The sequence below is a fragment of the Lepisma saccharinum genome, chromosome 25 (assembly GCF_977018435.1).
Source record: "Lepisma saccharinum chromosome 25, izLepSacc3.1, whole genome shotgun sequence".
Classification (NCBI taxonomy): Eukaryota; Metazoa; Arthropoda; class Insecta; order Zygentoma; family Lepismatidae; genus Lepisma; species Lepisma saccharinum.
In genome coordinates this window covers 24,904,147-24,920,097 of record NC_139253.1, presented here as the reverse complement: position 1 = coordinate 24,920,097, position 15,951 = coordinate 24,904,147, and the positions used below count along the sequence as shown (strand labels likewise).

Sequence of the window (15,951 nt, the reverse complement as noted above, 5' to 3'; positions counted from 1 at the left end):
TATTGTATTTATATGAACTTGAAGAAACTGTGAACAGTGAAAATAGGATACAACTTATAAAAATTATGTACAAAATTACAAAAAGGAAACATGATGTCTTCCTAATACAAGAGTATTTAAGACAACGACAAGTACATGCTAAATATTGACTAGTGGATGACTAAATTTCACCCTTAAATACACATTGGACTAAAAATCTTGTACCATATTAAAAATATATTTTTTTTCAATTGCAATTGCAAAATGAAGTAAGAAGTGATATGATGTTTTTTTGGGGAACGTTACACTTCAGAGAATATACAAACATACACACATACTCATAAATAGTTTTGGTAATATACACTTTTACATAAATATTCTTAAACATTTAGAATTGTGTCATATGTTTACGATGAAATCTTACAATTCCTTACTAATACGTAGCATGAATATTTACAACAAACAAATTACACTCCAATGTTCATATGCACATTCACACATTTTTTCCCTTTACATTATTTTAATGATTTCATACATTTACATATTCAATGATCTGTAATGCCACGATTTATATCAAAGATTATAAAGGTGAGTAAAGTTTAATCATTTTTCCAAAAATTAGAAGAAAAAAATCTGTTGCAAACAATGTAGCCATATTTTAAAAAGTGCTAAGTTTCTATTACAAATGAGGTCACAGTTTCATCTCTAGCATTTGTGCCTAAAAGTTGCTATCACTTTAATATCATGATTTATAGTGGGTGTGTTGAGCAGCTAAATTTACAAAAATTTGAAACTTTCTTATTTTTTCACAATAAAATAAATAAACTTTTAGTAGACAGTTTTCACTAAGATATCAAGGCACAAATCTTCTCCACTCTTCACCCAGTTTCATTTTTGGGAAAGGGGGAAGAAAAAAAATGTGCAAGAAACGTACAAATTGATAAATTGGTCACATACACAGAAACTGTGTCAAACTTATTTTTGAATACACATTAAATGTACATTACTGCAAACACAAGATGGTTAACAATATTATTGAAGTTAATTTTATAGTATGAATTTTTACGTACTGAAAAAGAAATAAATTTTTTATCTACATTTAACATATCATTTTCATCTTTGTTTTGTTTATTAGAAGCATTGAATCATCAATGCTGATGAGTAAATTTGTTTTCTTCTATATTATATCAGTGAGAATATAATCATGTATTATCCACCTTCCTTCATGTTTTAACCTAACCTCCTTCCTCTGATGAACATGTGTAGAAATGATGGGAATTTTCTCCAGGCAATATAAGGTATGATTTATATCTGATTTTTATAGTGTTATATTAGCTTACAATTAGTCTGAAAAGGACTTAATTATTTTTTTAAATTTATTTTTCTGTGCAGATATAGAATAATCATAAAAGTCCAAAATTAACACTTATTTTACTTTATTAAAATAGTCAATTGAATGAAATGAAGACAACACACAAGTTTTCAAACCTAAACTTAATGCACAGAAAATGAACAAAACAAAAATGATAATTTGCTTGTTATTGTTGATTAAATTTCAGGTGGATAACCAGAATAAAACTTGCTTACATTAATATTATTCAAGTATTTATAGGAAATTCATTCTGTAAAACTGTGGACATCAATATTTACTACGAAATTTCTGTCAGCCTTTATGATTTTCTTACATAAATTTTCACCTGAGATAGAAAGGCGGTTCCTGAAAATTTCAGTAATAACACAATCTAAGTAGCTATTGGTTTTAAAATATGATTTTGAATTTGTTTCTATATTTTGAAACTAGCATTGTTATTAATATTCAATCAAGCAATAATATTATGGCTCTCACATGATTAGAAACTACAGGGGGGGTTGAACTATTAGAAGATGAGTTTTATACATATTTGATGCTTGCTTGTAGGTTTATTGTGCAAGTTATGCAGCAACTCAAGTTTCATTAGAACTATCATCAAATGAAATAACACATTGAGCTTAAAATTTGCATTCATAAGAACTAATTCAAGGGTTTCCTTCTCAACCAGCACAGAATCACAATTCTCACTAATTTTTAGTTTATGAGAATAATTCACACTAATGCATGTAGTAAATTTAGAGAACATATCTTGAGCATATTTCTAGACAAATCAAGGCTAGATTATTTAACCCTAGGTTTAAGTCCTAACCTCTAACTGGGTTATGAATTTTCACTAAAAATTAAATTTATTAGATTTCTCTCCAACTGTATGTCAGATGAAGCGTGATTTCACAATGCATATTTCATTAGGAAAAAGCTTTTTGGCATCTTTCTGATCAAAACGGAAATATTTTAATGTAAAATAACAGAGAAACAGCAATGTAGCTACATTCTGGAAGGAAATTATAAACACACCCATTCTTGTCACTGTTCTTATACACTAAAATGTACAAAACATCAAGTCTCACATGTGATCCAATATTGTGTATAACAGTATCACAAAATTTTCTTTATATATGTATGTGTATTATGTATATACAGTATTAAGTAAATTTTATAGAACACAATTTATATTGATCGCTTAAAAGTTCATTACTAAAAAAATTGTAAAAACAGTGCGTATATAAGAAAGGCATAAATCACTTTTAAAAATTTAAGTAGCTTGTGTCAGGCACAATGTGATTGGACAGTGTCATTCCTGAAATTCTAAAATTCTGCCCCGTAAACAGACCTCAAATTACTATGAACAAAAAACCATGTTCTCCTCTATTTCGACATATAGCAAATAATTAATATACATTCAGCACTTTTCTTATCCTTTGTCTACATCTACATAAATCACATTTAGGATGGAGATCACTTACGTTAAAGCCAAAATATTTTTTTTCCAATGAAGTCCAGTACAGCACCCCATGTTACCAGTAATACAGGGTGTTCAAATAGAATGAGACAGTTTTCGAAGAGCTATGCAAAACTGGTTGAATAGAATAATACATGATTATGTATAGTATTATGATGCATATTGATGGCTATATGATCCTTACAATACAAAGAATTGGGGTTTATCACGAATTTTCGAGTTGTGGGGCTTTTGTGAAAACATGTAGGGGGTTTGGTGAGGAAATTTTAAGGTGTGTGTGGCTAAATCACTGCAAAGAATGCAAATGGTTCATCATGTTACCAGGACATTATGGATTCATTAATAGTATAACAAATGGAACAAAAGTAGCAGTACACATTGTAGTGTACATTGTTGCAAGAATTTGAACAACCGAACTTATTGTCTTCGTGCCATTCAGTTCTAAATCACAAGATGCTCACTACCTTGATAGTACAAGCTGATGATTAATTTGTTTGTTGGAAAAAGAGCTTTACAACTGTCCCATTCCATTGACACACCTCTGAGTGCCTATATTTTTTCTCAAAAGTGAAAATTTGAGCAGCTTACAAAACTCCAATTCTAATTCATTGTTATTCAGCACAGCAAAATTTTGTACCTTCATATAAAAAAAAACTCAGCACATTTAATAAGTACAAATAATAGCACAAAATATGCGTACCTCTTATTGTACCCTGAATCATAAATATTATAACTTAGTACCAATGCTATTCATGTTTTAAAAGTACATTGTTAAAGTATTACACTGAACCTTTCGGTATTGTATATGGATCGAAAGCTTATTTCCTGGTAATGCCACACATTTTCAATCTTCAGCCATGCATATGTGAGTGATCCTCTTTTTGTCATAGTTTTGAATATATTGTTCCACAGTAGAACATTAACATCTCTGCTACAATCCTGTTTTGTCATTCCAGGTTTTGGCATTACCGCATTATTACTTTTCTAGGTATAGATAAATTTATGTAAATTTTTGGGGCTAATTTACTTTTTGACTCCCCATAACTTATATTACAGAAGTTACATGAGTTGATTACTTTTTAAAGAAAATTTCTCACAAATAAAAAATTACTATCACTTTTGTTAGATTGATGACTTTCAATTAGCAAGTTTATTAAGTCACAAATCAAATCTGAGAAAATGTGCTTTTCAAGGAAAATAAGTAATGTAGCTTGGTATCAGGGGTGGGAATTTACACATAAAGTAAATTTTCTGTGTCGTGACAAATAAGCAAAATACATGTGTACAATACAAAAATTACACATTGATGTAATAAAGCCAACAAGTCATGTTTTTTTATGGTTATTTGTGGGCCAAGAAAACTTAAGAGACATGTCTGTTGTGAGGAATTGCAAAAAAATTAAATCCACTTCATTTCTATTATATATTAAAATTCCCCACGTTTGGTCCCCATTTGGAACATATCTCCTGCTGGATGCTAGAGTTGTAAAATAACTGATTTCCTCAATTCACAAGGTCAGTTATATTCATTCGATTTGTGTGTTTCATTATGACTTAAGTGATACACCCTAGGTAAGAGTGTGCATAATGGTACACTCTAATCGTAACCCTGCGGAGTGAAGGCCTCCTCGATGGCTTCACCTTGTAATCAAGAGGTCCCAGGTTCGATACTCGGTAGAGACACATAATGCTTCGAATCCCACCTTAAGGTGTAGGTTCAGTCCCGATTAGCCTTACTGTGCATAAGGTGGACTTAAAACAACAATTCAATCAAAACACTGTGGAGTCATCCGTGGATATCACATTTTTAAGTCATAAATTAAATTTTGACTTGTCATGCTACATTGTCAGGACTACCAACACATCCTATCTTAACATGCTATTTGTTATGATGAGGATATGATTGTTATAAATAATATAAGGATAAATTATTTTTTGTTATGCAAACATGCTATCTATGTCGGAAAGTTAATGTAAAATGTGTACTGAACTCCTGAGCCCCTTACTAAGCCAACCCTATTGACTGTATTCTATATATTTCTAACATTACTTTAGTGTAGTTCAAAACTGTATAATCCATGGTGCAACAGCCCTTGAGGGTCAGGGCCTACCTACTGACTGCTGGCCTCATTACATACGTCTCAGCAGAGGTGGGCAATCATCCAACCAGTTACGAGGAACCCCGAGTCATCGTAGGTGTCCATGGCCAGGTTTGTAGCTCCTCATCAAGTTGGCTGGCCACCGGTCCACAGGAGAAAAGTTTTTATGCTTTACCCTCAGGAGACTCGAACGTCCCATAGTCTTGAGTCCAAAATCTGACAGCTTATACTGCGAGGCCACGGTGTAGGATTTAAAGCAGTATACTGCTGCCAAAACATGGTCTGACAATACAAGGAAAGAGCAGGAAAATATGTCATGATTCAAATTTGGTGTAAATGTTTCAAATGTTTTGTAAATATACAGAATAGGAAAGAGAGAGACAATTATTTGGCACTCGCACATCTATCAACATCCAACTTTTGACATTCTTTTCACATTTTTCTTAACGTGCACAAATCGATTGATTTAACGGGAAAGTTCATATGCATATAAAACTTATTTCAAAGCACACCACATTCATACACCAACAACGTTCATTAAATATACTTTTTCACACACTTTTATGATTTGTTCATATTTCACTATCAATGGATATCTTCCCGATTCGGTGAGAAAGTTCACTGAATGTTGGCCTGTCTCTTGGACTTTCAGACCAACAGCTAAGTAGCAATGATTGCAGAGCCTCGGGAGCTGCTTTGTGTGGTTTCCACTTCAGTTCCCTCGTCTTGAGAAGCTGGAGAACTGCGTCATCTGACACGTCTGCAAACGGAAGCTCTGCCTGGTAGAATAGCTCCCACACCAAGCAGGCAAATGACCACACATCTGTCTTTGTGGAAAAGTCATCTTCGAAAACTGCTTCATATGGCAGCCATCTCAAGGGAATTACCTGCAAATAATTAGAATAGTATCAAACTTCTTAACAGTATAATACATAAATTGACTCATGATCTCGTCAGGTACAAGTCCCATATTTCTGGACCTCAACGATGCTGTAGTGGTAACATTGTTGCCTTGTAATGAAGGGATCCTAGGTTCGATACCGAGTGAAAGCACATAATGGTTCGGGTCCCACTTTAAACTGTAGTTCCAGTCCTGATTAGCCTATCTGTACACAAAGTGGACTTACAAAAACAAACGAAAACTAAAAACTCCCAGTATTTCATTATGCGTGTCCCGTCATCTGTTACACTTAATCATCATAAATAGTGTGAACGTCATTTGTTACACTTAATCATCATAAACAGTGTGAAAGACTATAGTCCAGAAGGCTTATCCAGGTACAGTTCCCGCCAAGAAATGGCCTGTTGTCTGCTGGCCATTGTTGCCAGATGTATGTTTTGGGCAAACATGGCAGCTGACCATTCTGTTGCACGAGTCCTTCGAAAGGCTAAGCAAATAATATCAATGAGCTATTGAAGCCCTTTTCCTCCCACCATCTGAAACACCTACTCCCTGTGTGTTGGCTGCCTTCCCCTCCCTCGCACTGTGCATATGGCAACCATGCATTCAAATTTTCCTCATAAATGGAACAGCGAGCTCTGGCTGGCAGAGAATGAAGCATGTTCCTCTCTATTGCTCCTCGAGGTGGATGAAAGCACTCACGAGATGGCTGCCAAGGTCTTCCAGCAGATGACAGACTACCAGGACAAGTACCTTAAATAACAATCTGAATTTTGAAACCCACCTGAGGTCTTCATCAGAGAACAGTTTTGCTGACAACCAGTGGTATCGGCATTGAAAAATATTAGTTGCATTTTACTTACCGATGCTGGCTAATACTTTCTCAGCATTTTGGTCTTTTGTGTGGTGTGCAAAAATGAAATACGGCACTTTTGCAGAGTCTTAATTATCCTGGAAGTTAGGTAATTTTCAAAGATTGCATTAATTTTGCCCCAGATTGTGTGAAAAATTGTATTTTGTGATTACATAACAGGTATGTTCAAACTCTGATGTAATTTTTTAATATTTCGAAGCAGAAGTCTGAAAAACTGATGCATATAATTCGAATGAAATACTCAGTCACTAATATTATCAATATTTTGAACAACTTTTAGTAGTTATATTTTTTAGGCATCCGTATCGGTGGGAATCAGTACAAGTATCGACTCAACCTTCGTCCACACATTAGTCTTTTACACTAGTTATGATGCTGACAAAGTGTGACAAGCTTTTTTATGATTAATCAGCATTCATCCTCACTACCATGATTAGCCAAAAAAAAACAACAGAAAAGCTACAATAAAAAATATACAAATACAAAAAATTTTGAAGAATTTATCTCAGGATATCAGTCAGTTCACTTGCAGATACACTTCCTATAATTTACACCCTATTCTGAAACACATACTGTATTTGGCTTGTCCGCCACAAAGGAATATATATATTACATGAGTTTTAGGCAGTGCTCGAAGTGGAAATTCCTAGCTGGAATTTTTTGTCTGGATCAACATGGAGGCAATGCAGTAGATGGGAGGATGCTCATGCAAATTATCCTAGCGGGGGGATGCTTTATAAATTTCCTCTGGCTGTAGATTTATGTGAACATGACTGGAATAGACACAATATTTTTTTAAAAAAATATGGCTCCATCAATTTTTAAAAATGACACCAAGAACATACTTATTTATCACTGATATTTAGGACATCTCCATATGAACTATGCAATTTTTAGCTAACCTCACCGAGATTCATCCTCTCTGTTAATCTCATATCTCTAGATATTATATTTCCTGAAATTTTGCTACATCCTGGTTCAATCTACAATTACAAAGTGTTTCTTACAATACAGATACAGTACTCATAAAAATATTTTCAGACAATCCAAAATTACCTGGTTTAAGTACTTGGAGTATTCCCGTGCATATGTGTCTTTGGATAAACTTGGATTTGATATCTTGATTGTCAAATTAGAGGCTATAAGACAGTTCCTTGTAGCCAAGTCTTTATGGATGAACCTGTGGTTGGATAAATGCTCCATTCCAAGAACCACTTGGTTAGCCAGTTGGATGATCTGGGTCACTGACAGTTGGGGTGGGCGAGGACTTTTTCTTGGATTCTCTTTCCTAGTTGCCAGCAGAAATTGCTTCAAATCTCCCTGAAAGAAGAAAAAATAGTTTACTCTAAAATTATATTAAACACTATAAATAGTGAATAGAAACTATACATTATGTAGTAGTGTGATCTAAAGGTGATGGGTAGAGGTTTGTATAATGTATACATTAATTTCAATGATTAGGAAATTAGAAGAGTGGGTTTTTAGTTATGTACCATATTTGGCAGTATATATGATGCACTCACATATAAGATGCATCCCCTTTTTTTTACCCATTTTTGAGGAAAAAATTTTTATCACTGAATTTACAATTAATTTACAATATTTCAAATATGAAGTAATATGTAGGTCTGCTTTCAACAAATAACTTACTTAACCCTTTCGAGGCAGATGACGAATTTCCAAGGCTTTCGTTCGGTAAGGTAAACATGTCGATGTGTACCCATTTTTGGAAGCAACAGACAGGGGAATTTCAATTATTTTTTTTTTTTTCCAAGTTTGGCTAGCTCCCATCTGGTAGTACTCATCGATCTGGGCAAACCACCACTTGTCGCTGATTGCCCCAAGTTATATAATGGCGAATACATAGTATCAAACCAATAATACAAATAGTATTTTTTTTTAAAAAAAGAAGAAGAAGAAGAAAACTCAAGGTCAAAGAGAATGTTTATCACAACTGACTGGAAACTCCATCAGAAATTTGCCCATCGATCCGAACTGAAAGCTTGAAAAGGAGTAGGATTGTTCGAAAGGGCACGAACTCTTACACGTGGCTGTCCAGAGAAAGGAAGAACATTTGCCCCCCCCCCCCCCCCCCCCAATGTCTATCCCCCTCTTCACTTCTTTCCACTGCACTGCACTCGCATCCCCACTATCTTCATTCTCCTCTAATTCTTCTTCATCTTTCCCCCCCTTCCTCTTCTGGTTCTTCTTGATCATCTTCTGAACCACCCTGTATATCATCTTCTGAACCACCCTGTATATCTTCAACTTCTGTTTCATCCCCCGTGTCAAACCCCTCCTCCAACAAGTCACGAATTTATCCTGGCCGAAGAGTTGCCATCACAAAAGAGACTTTCTTCTCAGGACAAGGTTTCAAAAGCACTCACGCTCATAGCCCGATAACAAGAGAATGATTTGTGCAGCCAAACTCCTTGCCTGCAAGTGTGTATTACATTTCACCCATGCCTCTCCCCTCCCCCGAAGACCATAGCCACCTGTGCAGCACAGATGCCGCAAAAAGCACTCTCGAATAATGCTATACAGAAAGGCTTCCTCCCCCTCCCACTTTCCCACCTGTTGCTAAGTGGAAAACACAGGACAAACAAAGCTCTAATCCCTTTCTTCCTTCCAGAACCAAATTTACTTCGTAGAAATGGCGCTTGTTTAGAACTTGAAAGATGGAGCCCTTTAACTTATAAAGCCTTGAAAAACACGTGGGCTTTTGTTATGTCTTCTAACAATCTGCTGATCTACTGATCACATCAACCCCACCTCGGTCGTGACCAAGAAAGTGTGGGGCCCTAAATCCACACCCCTATATGCCTTCATGGCATGGTGCAAAGCACAGAGGAACATTTTACTTTTTTTTACATTAGGAAAATGCTTTGGCATTTTTCGTAACACCCAACATTTATTTCTGTTCAGGTGCTTTTGTGCATTATATGACGGAATATGCAGCCAACTCTTTGACTGAGCATATTTAGTGGTTGACTTTTGATGTCATCATGGGAGTTCCAAGATCCGAGTCCCAGCTTGAGATTTCTTTATGATTGACCCTTCATCACTTGAATCATCACTCATTGTCACTGTCTCAATTAGCCAAAAGTGTCAAAAAAGCAACACTATATAATGCAAATACAAAATTAAGTGGTATGTCCTACAATAATAAAAATATCATATGCATAATTGTAAAATTCCAGCTACCAGGCATGTAGATCGCCCCCTTATATGCTTCTTCCACTTTATGAAGAAATTGTACCCATAGTCAAGTTAAAGTAGGCATTATATGAAGTGCTATTTTCTTACCAAAAAAGCTGAGTAGGCTATAGTATAGAGTACACAATTAATTGTGTAATTAATTATTGGAAGAATCATCCAGTGCATCAAACAAATAAATATATACATAAATAAACACATCTTCCTTCATTTGATTCCTACTGCTGAACATATCAATGCAGTCTGTTTTTTTCTGTATCTGAATACCAGGAAAGGTGTGCTCTTCTCTTCATTATGCCTAGTCAATTGATTAAAGATTTATAATCATGTTTTGTTTCCATGTTACTCTCATGTCCAGTGTATAAAAAAATACCAGTATTCCCTGTAATGAGAATTTACTATATATCGTTAATACTTACCCAATCACTATATTCCATTATCATGTAATGTGGCTCAGATTCTCGACACAGTCCTAACAAACGTGCCACATTGTCATGGTGAAGTTTGTTGTATACATCCAACTCTCTTTTGAACTCAAATAACATGTTTTCATCTCTGGTTTGAAGAGCTTTAACCATGACAACAGATTCTTCTTCATTCTCTTTTATCCCCTTTGCCTTTGCTAAAAATACTTCTCCAAATTCTCCATGCCCTGCACAAGAAATGCATGAAAACTATCATTAGTTATCACAATTAATTAACATTATATACAAAAAAATAATAATAATAAAGTGATTTATTGTAACAAGTCCTGTCAATCTCGATCCATCACCCCCCTGCCCATAAATGCAACCGCCCCAGGTGCAAGACCTGCCCCATCCTCATCACTTCTCACACCCTCCAGGTGCATACAGCCACTGGCAAATTTACCCTCCATCCCAAAGGGACCTGCCATGCCTCAAACCTTATCTACATCCTCACCTGCAACATCTGTGGTGATTTTTACCTGGGGGAAACATCAACAGCCCTCAACCTCCGCATCAATAACCACCGCTCCTCCACCCACAACCTGGACTTCACTGTCGCCGTCCACACACAACATCAGTTTCAACGACTGCTTCCGGGTAGCGATCATCCATCTCCTACCCAAACCAGCCAACACCTCTGTTTGCAAAAGATGGGAGAGGGCCTATATATCGGCCATGAGTGCAACCACTCCACCTGGCCTGAACAAGGCCACCCAGTAATGCCCATCCCTCACCCACCTTCCCTCCCAAACCATCCCGTCCCTCCCAACTCTTCCTACACACTCACAGTTTACGACGAGCCTGGTGACGAAACAGTGTTTTTTTTCGTTCTACGCACCGCTTCTTCTTCGATGGGGACCTGGCAACTCTGCAGTGCCCCAACTTCCAGTTCCGTCTATTTCTTCTCACACCAATGATGCTATGAAATTAGTGAAAATTTTGAATTTTTCTACTGTCCGGTGAGTGTTTCCTTTTACCTTCTTTGATTTTTACTTAGCCCTTTTGGCCCTCCTTGCTTTTATCCATTATATATATATATATAACTTTCAAGAACCTTCACCAATGCTTTTCTGACTTTTGAGACATGAGCCCACTGCTTTTAACTGCTACTTGAATTTCTTAATTGCCTCTATGATGCTGAGTCAACAATGAAATTCTGGAGCTTTCACCAAGGATTGGACCTGGGATGGCTTGTACCAAAGGCAAGAGCGTTAATTATTCGATTGAGCACCTCCTTAATTAATACATGATACCAGATGACTGGTATGTTTTCAGAGAAAGGAATGTCTATGTCGAAACTTATTTTAAAATCTGTGTTGTGAGAATTCACCTCATATATTAAGTTGTAAGGGAGCTTTCAAACTGAAGTGACAGGCACCATGAATTCACACTGAAGGGACAAGTGACAGGAGCCCCTTCAGTCTACAAGCAAGCATTCACCATGCATCACCAACAGACTGACACGATAGATGGACGATAAATAAAAAAATGGCCCAGTCCAAGTGGCACATACGACTTGATGTGTCACTTTGGTCCGAAAGTTTGCATTGATTACTGAGGGTCCACTTTCCAAGCAATACATGTCACTAGTTGTTTGTTGCTTGTTGCATGTCACTTGTTGCCTGTTGCATTTCCCTTGTTGCCTCTTGTATGTTCCTGTTGCCTGTCACTTGTTGCCCCTTGTGTGTTGCCTGTTGTTTGCCACTTGTTGCCTCTTGTGTGTTGCCTGTTGTTTGCCTCTTGTATGTTGTCATGTCACTTGTTGCTTGTTATGTGTTGCTTGTTGCCTCTTGCATGTTGCCTGTCACATGCCACTTGTTGCCTGTCACATGCCACTTATTGCCTCTTGTGTGTTGCCTGTCACATGTCACTTGTTGCCTGCTGTGTGTTGCTTGTTGCCTTTTGTATGTTACCTGTTGCATGTCTTTTGTTGTGTGTCATTTGCCGCTTCAGTCTGAAAGCTCCCTAAAGCCCATCATCAAAAGCAAGACACAGAACTAAGCATGCAATAGAATTTCTTTTTCACAAAACCGAGATTCACTTACCAAGTAACATGATTGTATGGAGATCGTGTCTTGGAAATTGAAGTCTGTCATAACTTGATCTTGATCTCTTTGAGTGATGAGAGTGGCTTCCTGAACTATGTGAATGTGTAGTATCACCATCACTTTTCAAGCTGTCCTTATAATCCTTGAACAATGCAGAGTTATTATCCTTCATCTCTGTGTGATCATGATGTGCATCCCCATTCTCAGCTTTGGTTACTACCATAGAATCAAAAAAAATGAAATATATTAGTTATTGATTCACAGCAGTGAATGAGGTTTTTGTTACAACTCCAAGAAGATCCATATTGGTTACGAAATCTTGCCCTTATTGTTTATAATTCACATAATATATCCTAATTATTGTACCATTATTCTCCTGAAAGAAACATCACTAAATTACAATATGCATCTTTTCAAGCATAATTTTTAGCATTAATGGTCTGCTGATAATTTGAATAAAATATATATGTACACACCACAAAACAAAAAATAATGCTCTGTCTTTCCTATACTTTAAAATAATATGAAAGGAACATATATAAATGAAAGAATTAAAATAGCAATATATTTTACAATGTTAGTACCATGTGACAGATTTCTCCTTAGCAACCAATTGTTTCATCTCTTCTGACGCCTTGATGAATCAACACTCCCCTCCCCTCTTGCTCTGTTAATTAAACTAAGGGGAAAATGCAGGCTAGACTAGGACTTATGTGTTACTCCCTGTTTTAATTTTAGATAGGAAATGTATGGACTCCCCTTTCCCATTTATGACTTACAGCTTTGGCTGATGTCAGGGCAGCCATTTTTGAATTTTCCTCTCCTTTTGAAAAACTGCTATGATATTCCAAAATTTGAAAAATTACGTATGCTTAGAATTCCTTCTAGAGCATCCTTGTGCGTCTTCATGTGGTTTGCTTTGTCTAGATATTATCAATAGTTCAATAGTCTTATGTGGTCATGGAACTATTGAGAATATCTAGACAACACTGAAACCAAACCACAAGAAGATTCATGAAGATTCATGAAGATTCAAGGAGAAAAAAAACTTTAAAAAAAACTGCTGCCCTGGCATCGGCCAGAGGTCTTGCTGAGCCTTAAGAATGAAACATGTTAGATGTTAGCTGATGTTTTGTTAGCAATACAAGTGCTAACATAATGTTTTGGTTAGGATCAACATTCTACCACCAAGTTAATGATTATCTCTGCCTTGTTAAGTTTGTTTCCAGATAAGTTAAAAATGTTAGCTGATGTTTTAGCAATGCAATTGCTAATATAACATTCTAACATGTTAACATTCTCGATCTTGGTTATAGTGGAGGTAATATGATGTGAACCATGGTCCAGCAACTTTACCTCCACCCCGGAGCTACCTACAGGTATCCATTGATTAGAGGATGGATAAGTCCCAAAGCCACTTTATGTAGGGACATTGCTAGGGAAGTCCCACTTGAGATTATCCTCACCAGGAATTGAATGCAGGATTCATGTTACTATGATATAGTTGTTAGTTTATTCTCTATATCATTGTAATTGAAAAAATAAAGAGCTAGAAGAAGTGTGTATACGAGAGAAGGAAGGTGTTTGTGAAAAACATTGCAAGCAACAATGAAGCATGCTATTAATGTTACGCCTCCCATCATTATTTTTCAAATAAATGACTTGTTTAACAAAAAAGTTGCACTAATATAATGGAATGAAAAAGGGAAGGCAAAAATAAAGATCACACAAGACAACACTTACAGAGAGAATTAGTACCTTCTGCTCCACTGTTCTGTAGGTATGCCTGCTTCCTCTTCATTCTCCGATATCTACACCATATCATAAGACCAATAACTAACACCATGTAAGCAGCTGCAGCACTCAGTGTAATGGTTACCGTTTTAGTCATCATGCTACCATCCTGATTCAAATCTTCCACCGAGCCATCAGGTCTGTACATTTCACCACCTGTAACAACAGTAAACATTAGTTATTTAAATGAGACATCAGAATACACTGAATAGGTGGTTAATTCATGACTTGGCGTTGAAGGTTCTGGGTTGGAGCTCTCGCCTGAGCACGGGTATTTCATTTGGTAGTGTCCCATTAATTATTTCATGTGATCACCATTCATCCCTATCATTTTGATTACCAAAAACTTGCAGAGAATAAAATTAATGCAAAATAAGAACAATACAAATGTTACATCAGAAAACATTAGTGGTGTGCAGGGCTCTGCATGAGAATTTTAAAAATCTCGACATTCAGGGTTTCAAATTCTACATAGTGTTTCTCTCTGAAGTGACTGCATTTCTAGAGTGAAAAACTGCCATTTCCAAGAAATTCCCAACCATTTATAGTGTGGAAGACTTTGAGGATTAAGCACCTTTAATACATGACCAATGTTCGAAATTTCCTGACACTCTGGATCCTGAAATTCAGAAAGTCATTTCCTGAAGTTGGGATCAGGATAAGAAATATTTTTCCTTGTCCCAGTACTGACACACCCAATACTTTACACCCAATAGACTTCTTGCTATATATCTGTGTTAGGAATGGAAGCAATAATTTTATGAATCTAATAGTTTTATATAAATAACCTCTAAGTTATAAAATAGGGATGGGCCAATATGAAATTTTGGCCGATACCGATAAAGTACTGATATAAAATTTACCAATACCGATACCGCTAAGCGATATTCTACCCAAGCACGTATCCAGGGATTCCTTTCGGGGGGGGGGGGGGGGGGCTCAACACCATTTTTTAAGGGGTATAGTAAGAACCTCACAATTGTATGTTTTAGACCAGTGGTGGCAATTGGGTTCCAAAACGGGGGGGGGGGGGGGTGCGGAGGGCGGTGCAAGGAAAGTTTACTTTCTCTTGGTAGACAAGGCTTAACATTAAGAGGCCATAATGTTGAGGCAAAAAAAATGTGGAGCAACTATCCCTTAAATCGTCGTCACTGTAAGGCTGTGATTTTAATCAGAACGTGAAATCGGAACATTTTTTACCACTCGACTCCTCTGTTTCCATGCATTAACATTGTGTGCCGGAACCATCTCAGTATGTGTGTTTGTCCATTTCTTCTCATCAGGCATAAAAACTTCTATGGTGTCTTTGAGTGTTTTAACGAAGCTGTTACACATGCACGGGATGGACAATCCACTCGACAACGTGAGATTCAAATTGTGGGCTGCGAACTGGATGCAGACAGCAATCGAATATTTATCTCTGATTCGAGCCTGAACACCACTAACGTGTCTTGTCCTCCCATGTTTGTAGCTCTTATAAAAGCCGAAACCCACCAAATTGTTCAGATTCAGGCCTTAGCACTCACAAGTGTTCAAAAATGCCTGTCGCAGCTTCCGCTGTCTTGTCATATATCGGCACGAAACAAAGGAAGTCTTCTCGAATGTGGCTGGATCACGAAACAATTAACGCACAGTGAAAACCCTTCCGTTCCCCACACATCTAATGTTTCGTCTTCCAGTATGATCAAATGCTTACTCATTTATCTCCAGTGACGTGCCCAAGGGAGGGTTGGTGATTTCAT

At 36.6% G+C, this 15,951-nt stretch overlaps 1 protein-coding gene across 2 annotated transcripts in view; it reads right to left on the bottom strand.

Moving 5' to 3' along the window:
* LOC145978887 (inactive tyrosine-protein kinase 7-like) overlaps positions 1 to 15,951 on the bottom strand; it is a 203,850-nt gene continuing 187,899 nt past the window's right edge. Inside the window, exons 13-17 of one of the 2 annotated variants that reach the window (XM_083111814.1) lie at positions 14,159 to 14,365; positions 12,413 to 12,631; positions 10,320 to 10,552; positions 7,741 to 8,004; positions 1 to 5,796 (exon numbers count right to left, since the gene is read on the bottom strand). In XM_083111814.1, coding sequence (XP_082967940.1) covers positions 5,482 to 5,796; positions 7,741 to 8,004; positions 10,320 to 10,552; positions 12,413 to 12,631; positions 14,159 to 14,365 — 1,238 coding nt within the window. In that variant the 3' untranslated portion in view covers positions 1 to 5,481. The remainder of the gene's footprint in view (positions 5,797 to 7,740; positions 8,005 to 10,319; positions 10,553 to 12,412; positions 12,632 to 14,158; positions 14,366 to 15,951) is intronic. The other variant, XM_083111815.1, reaches the window with a different exon arrangement.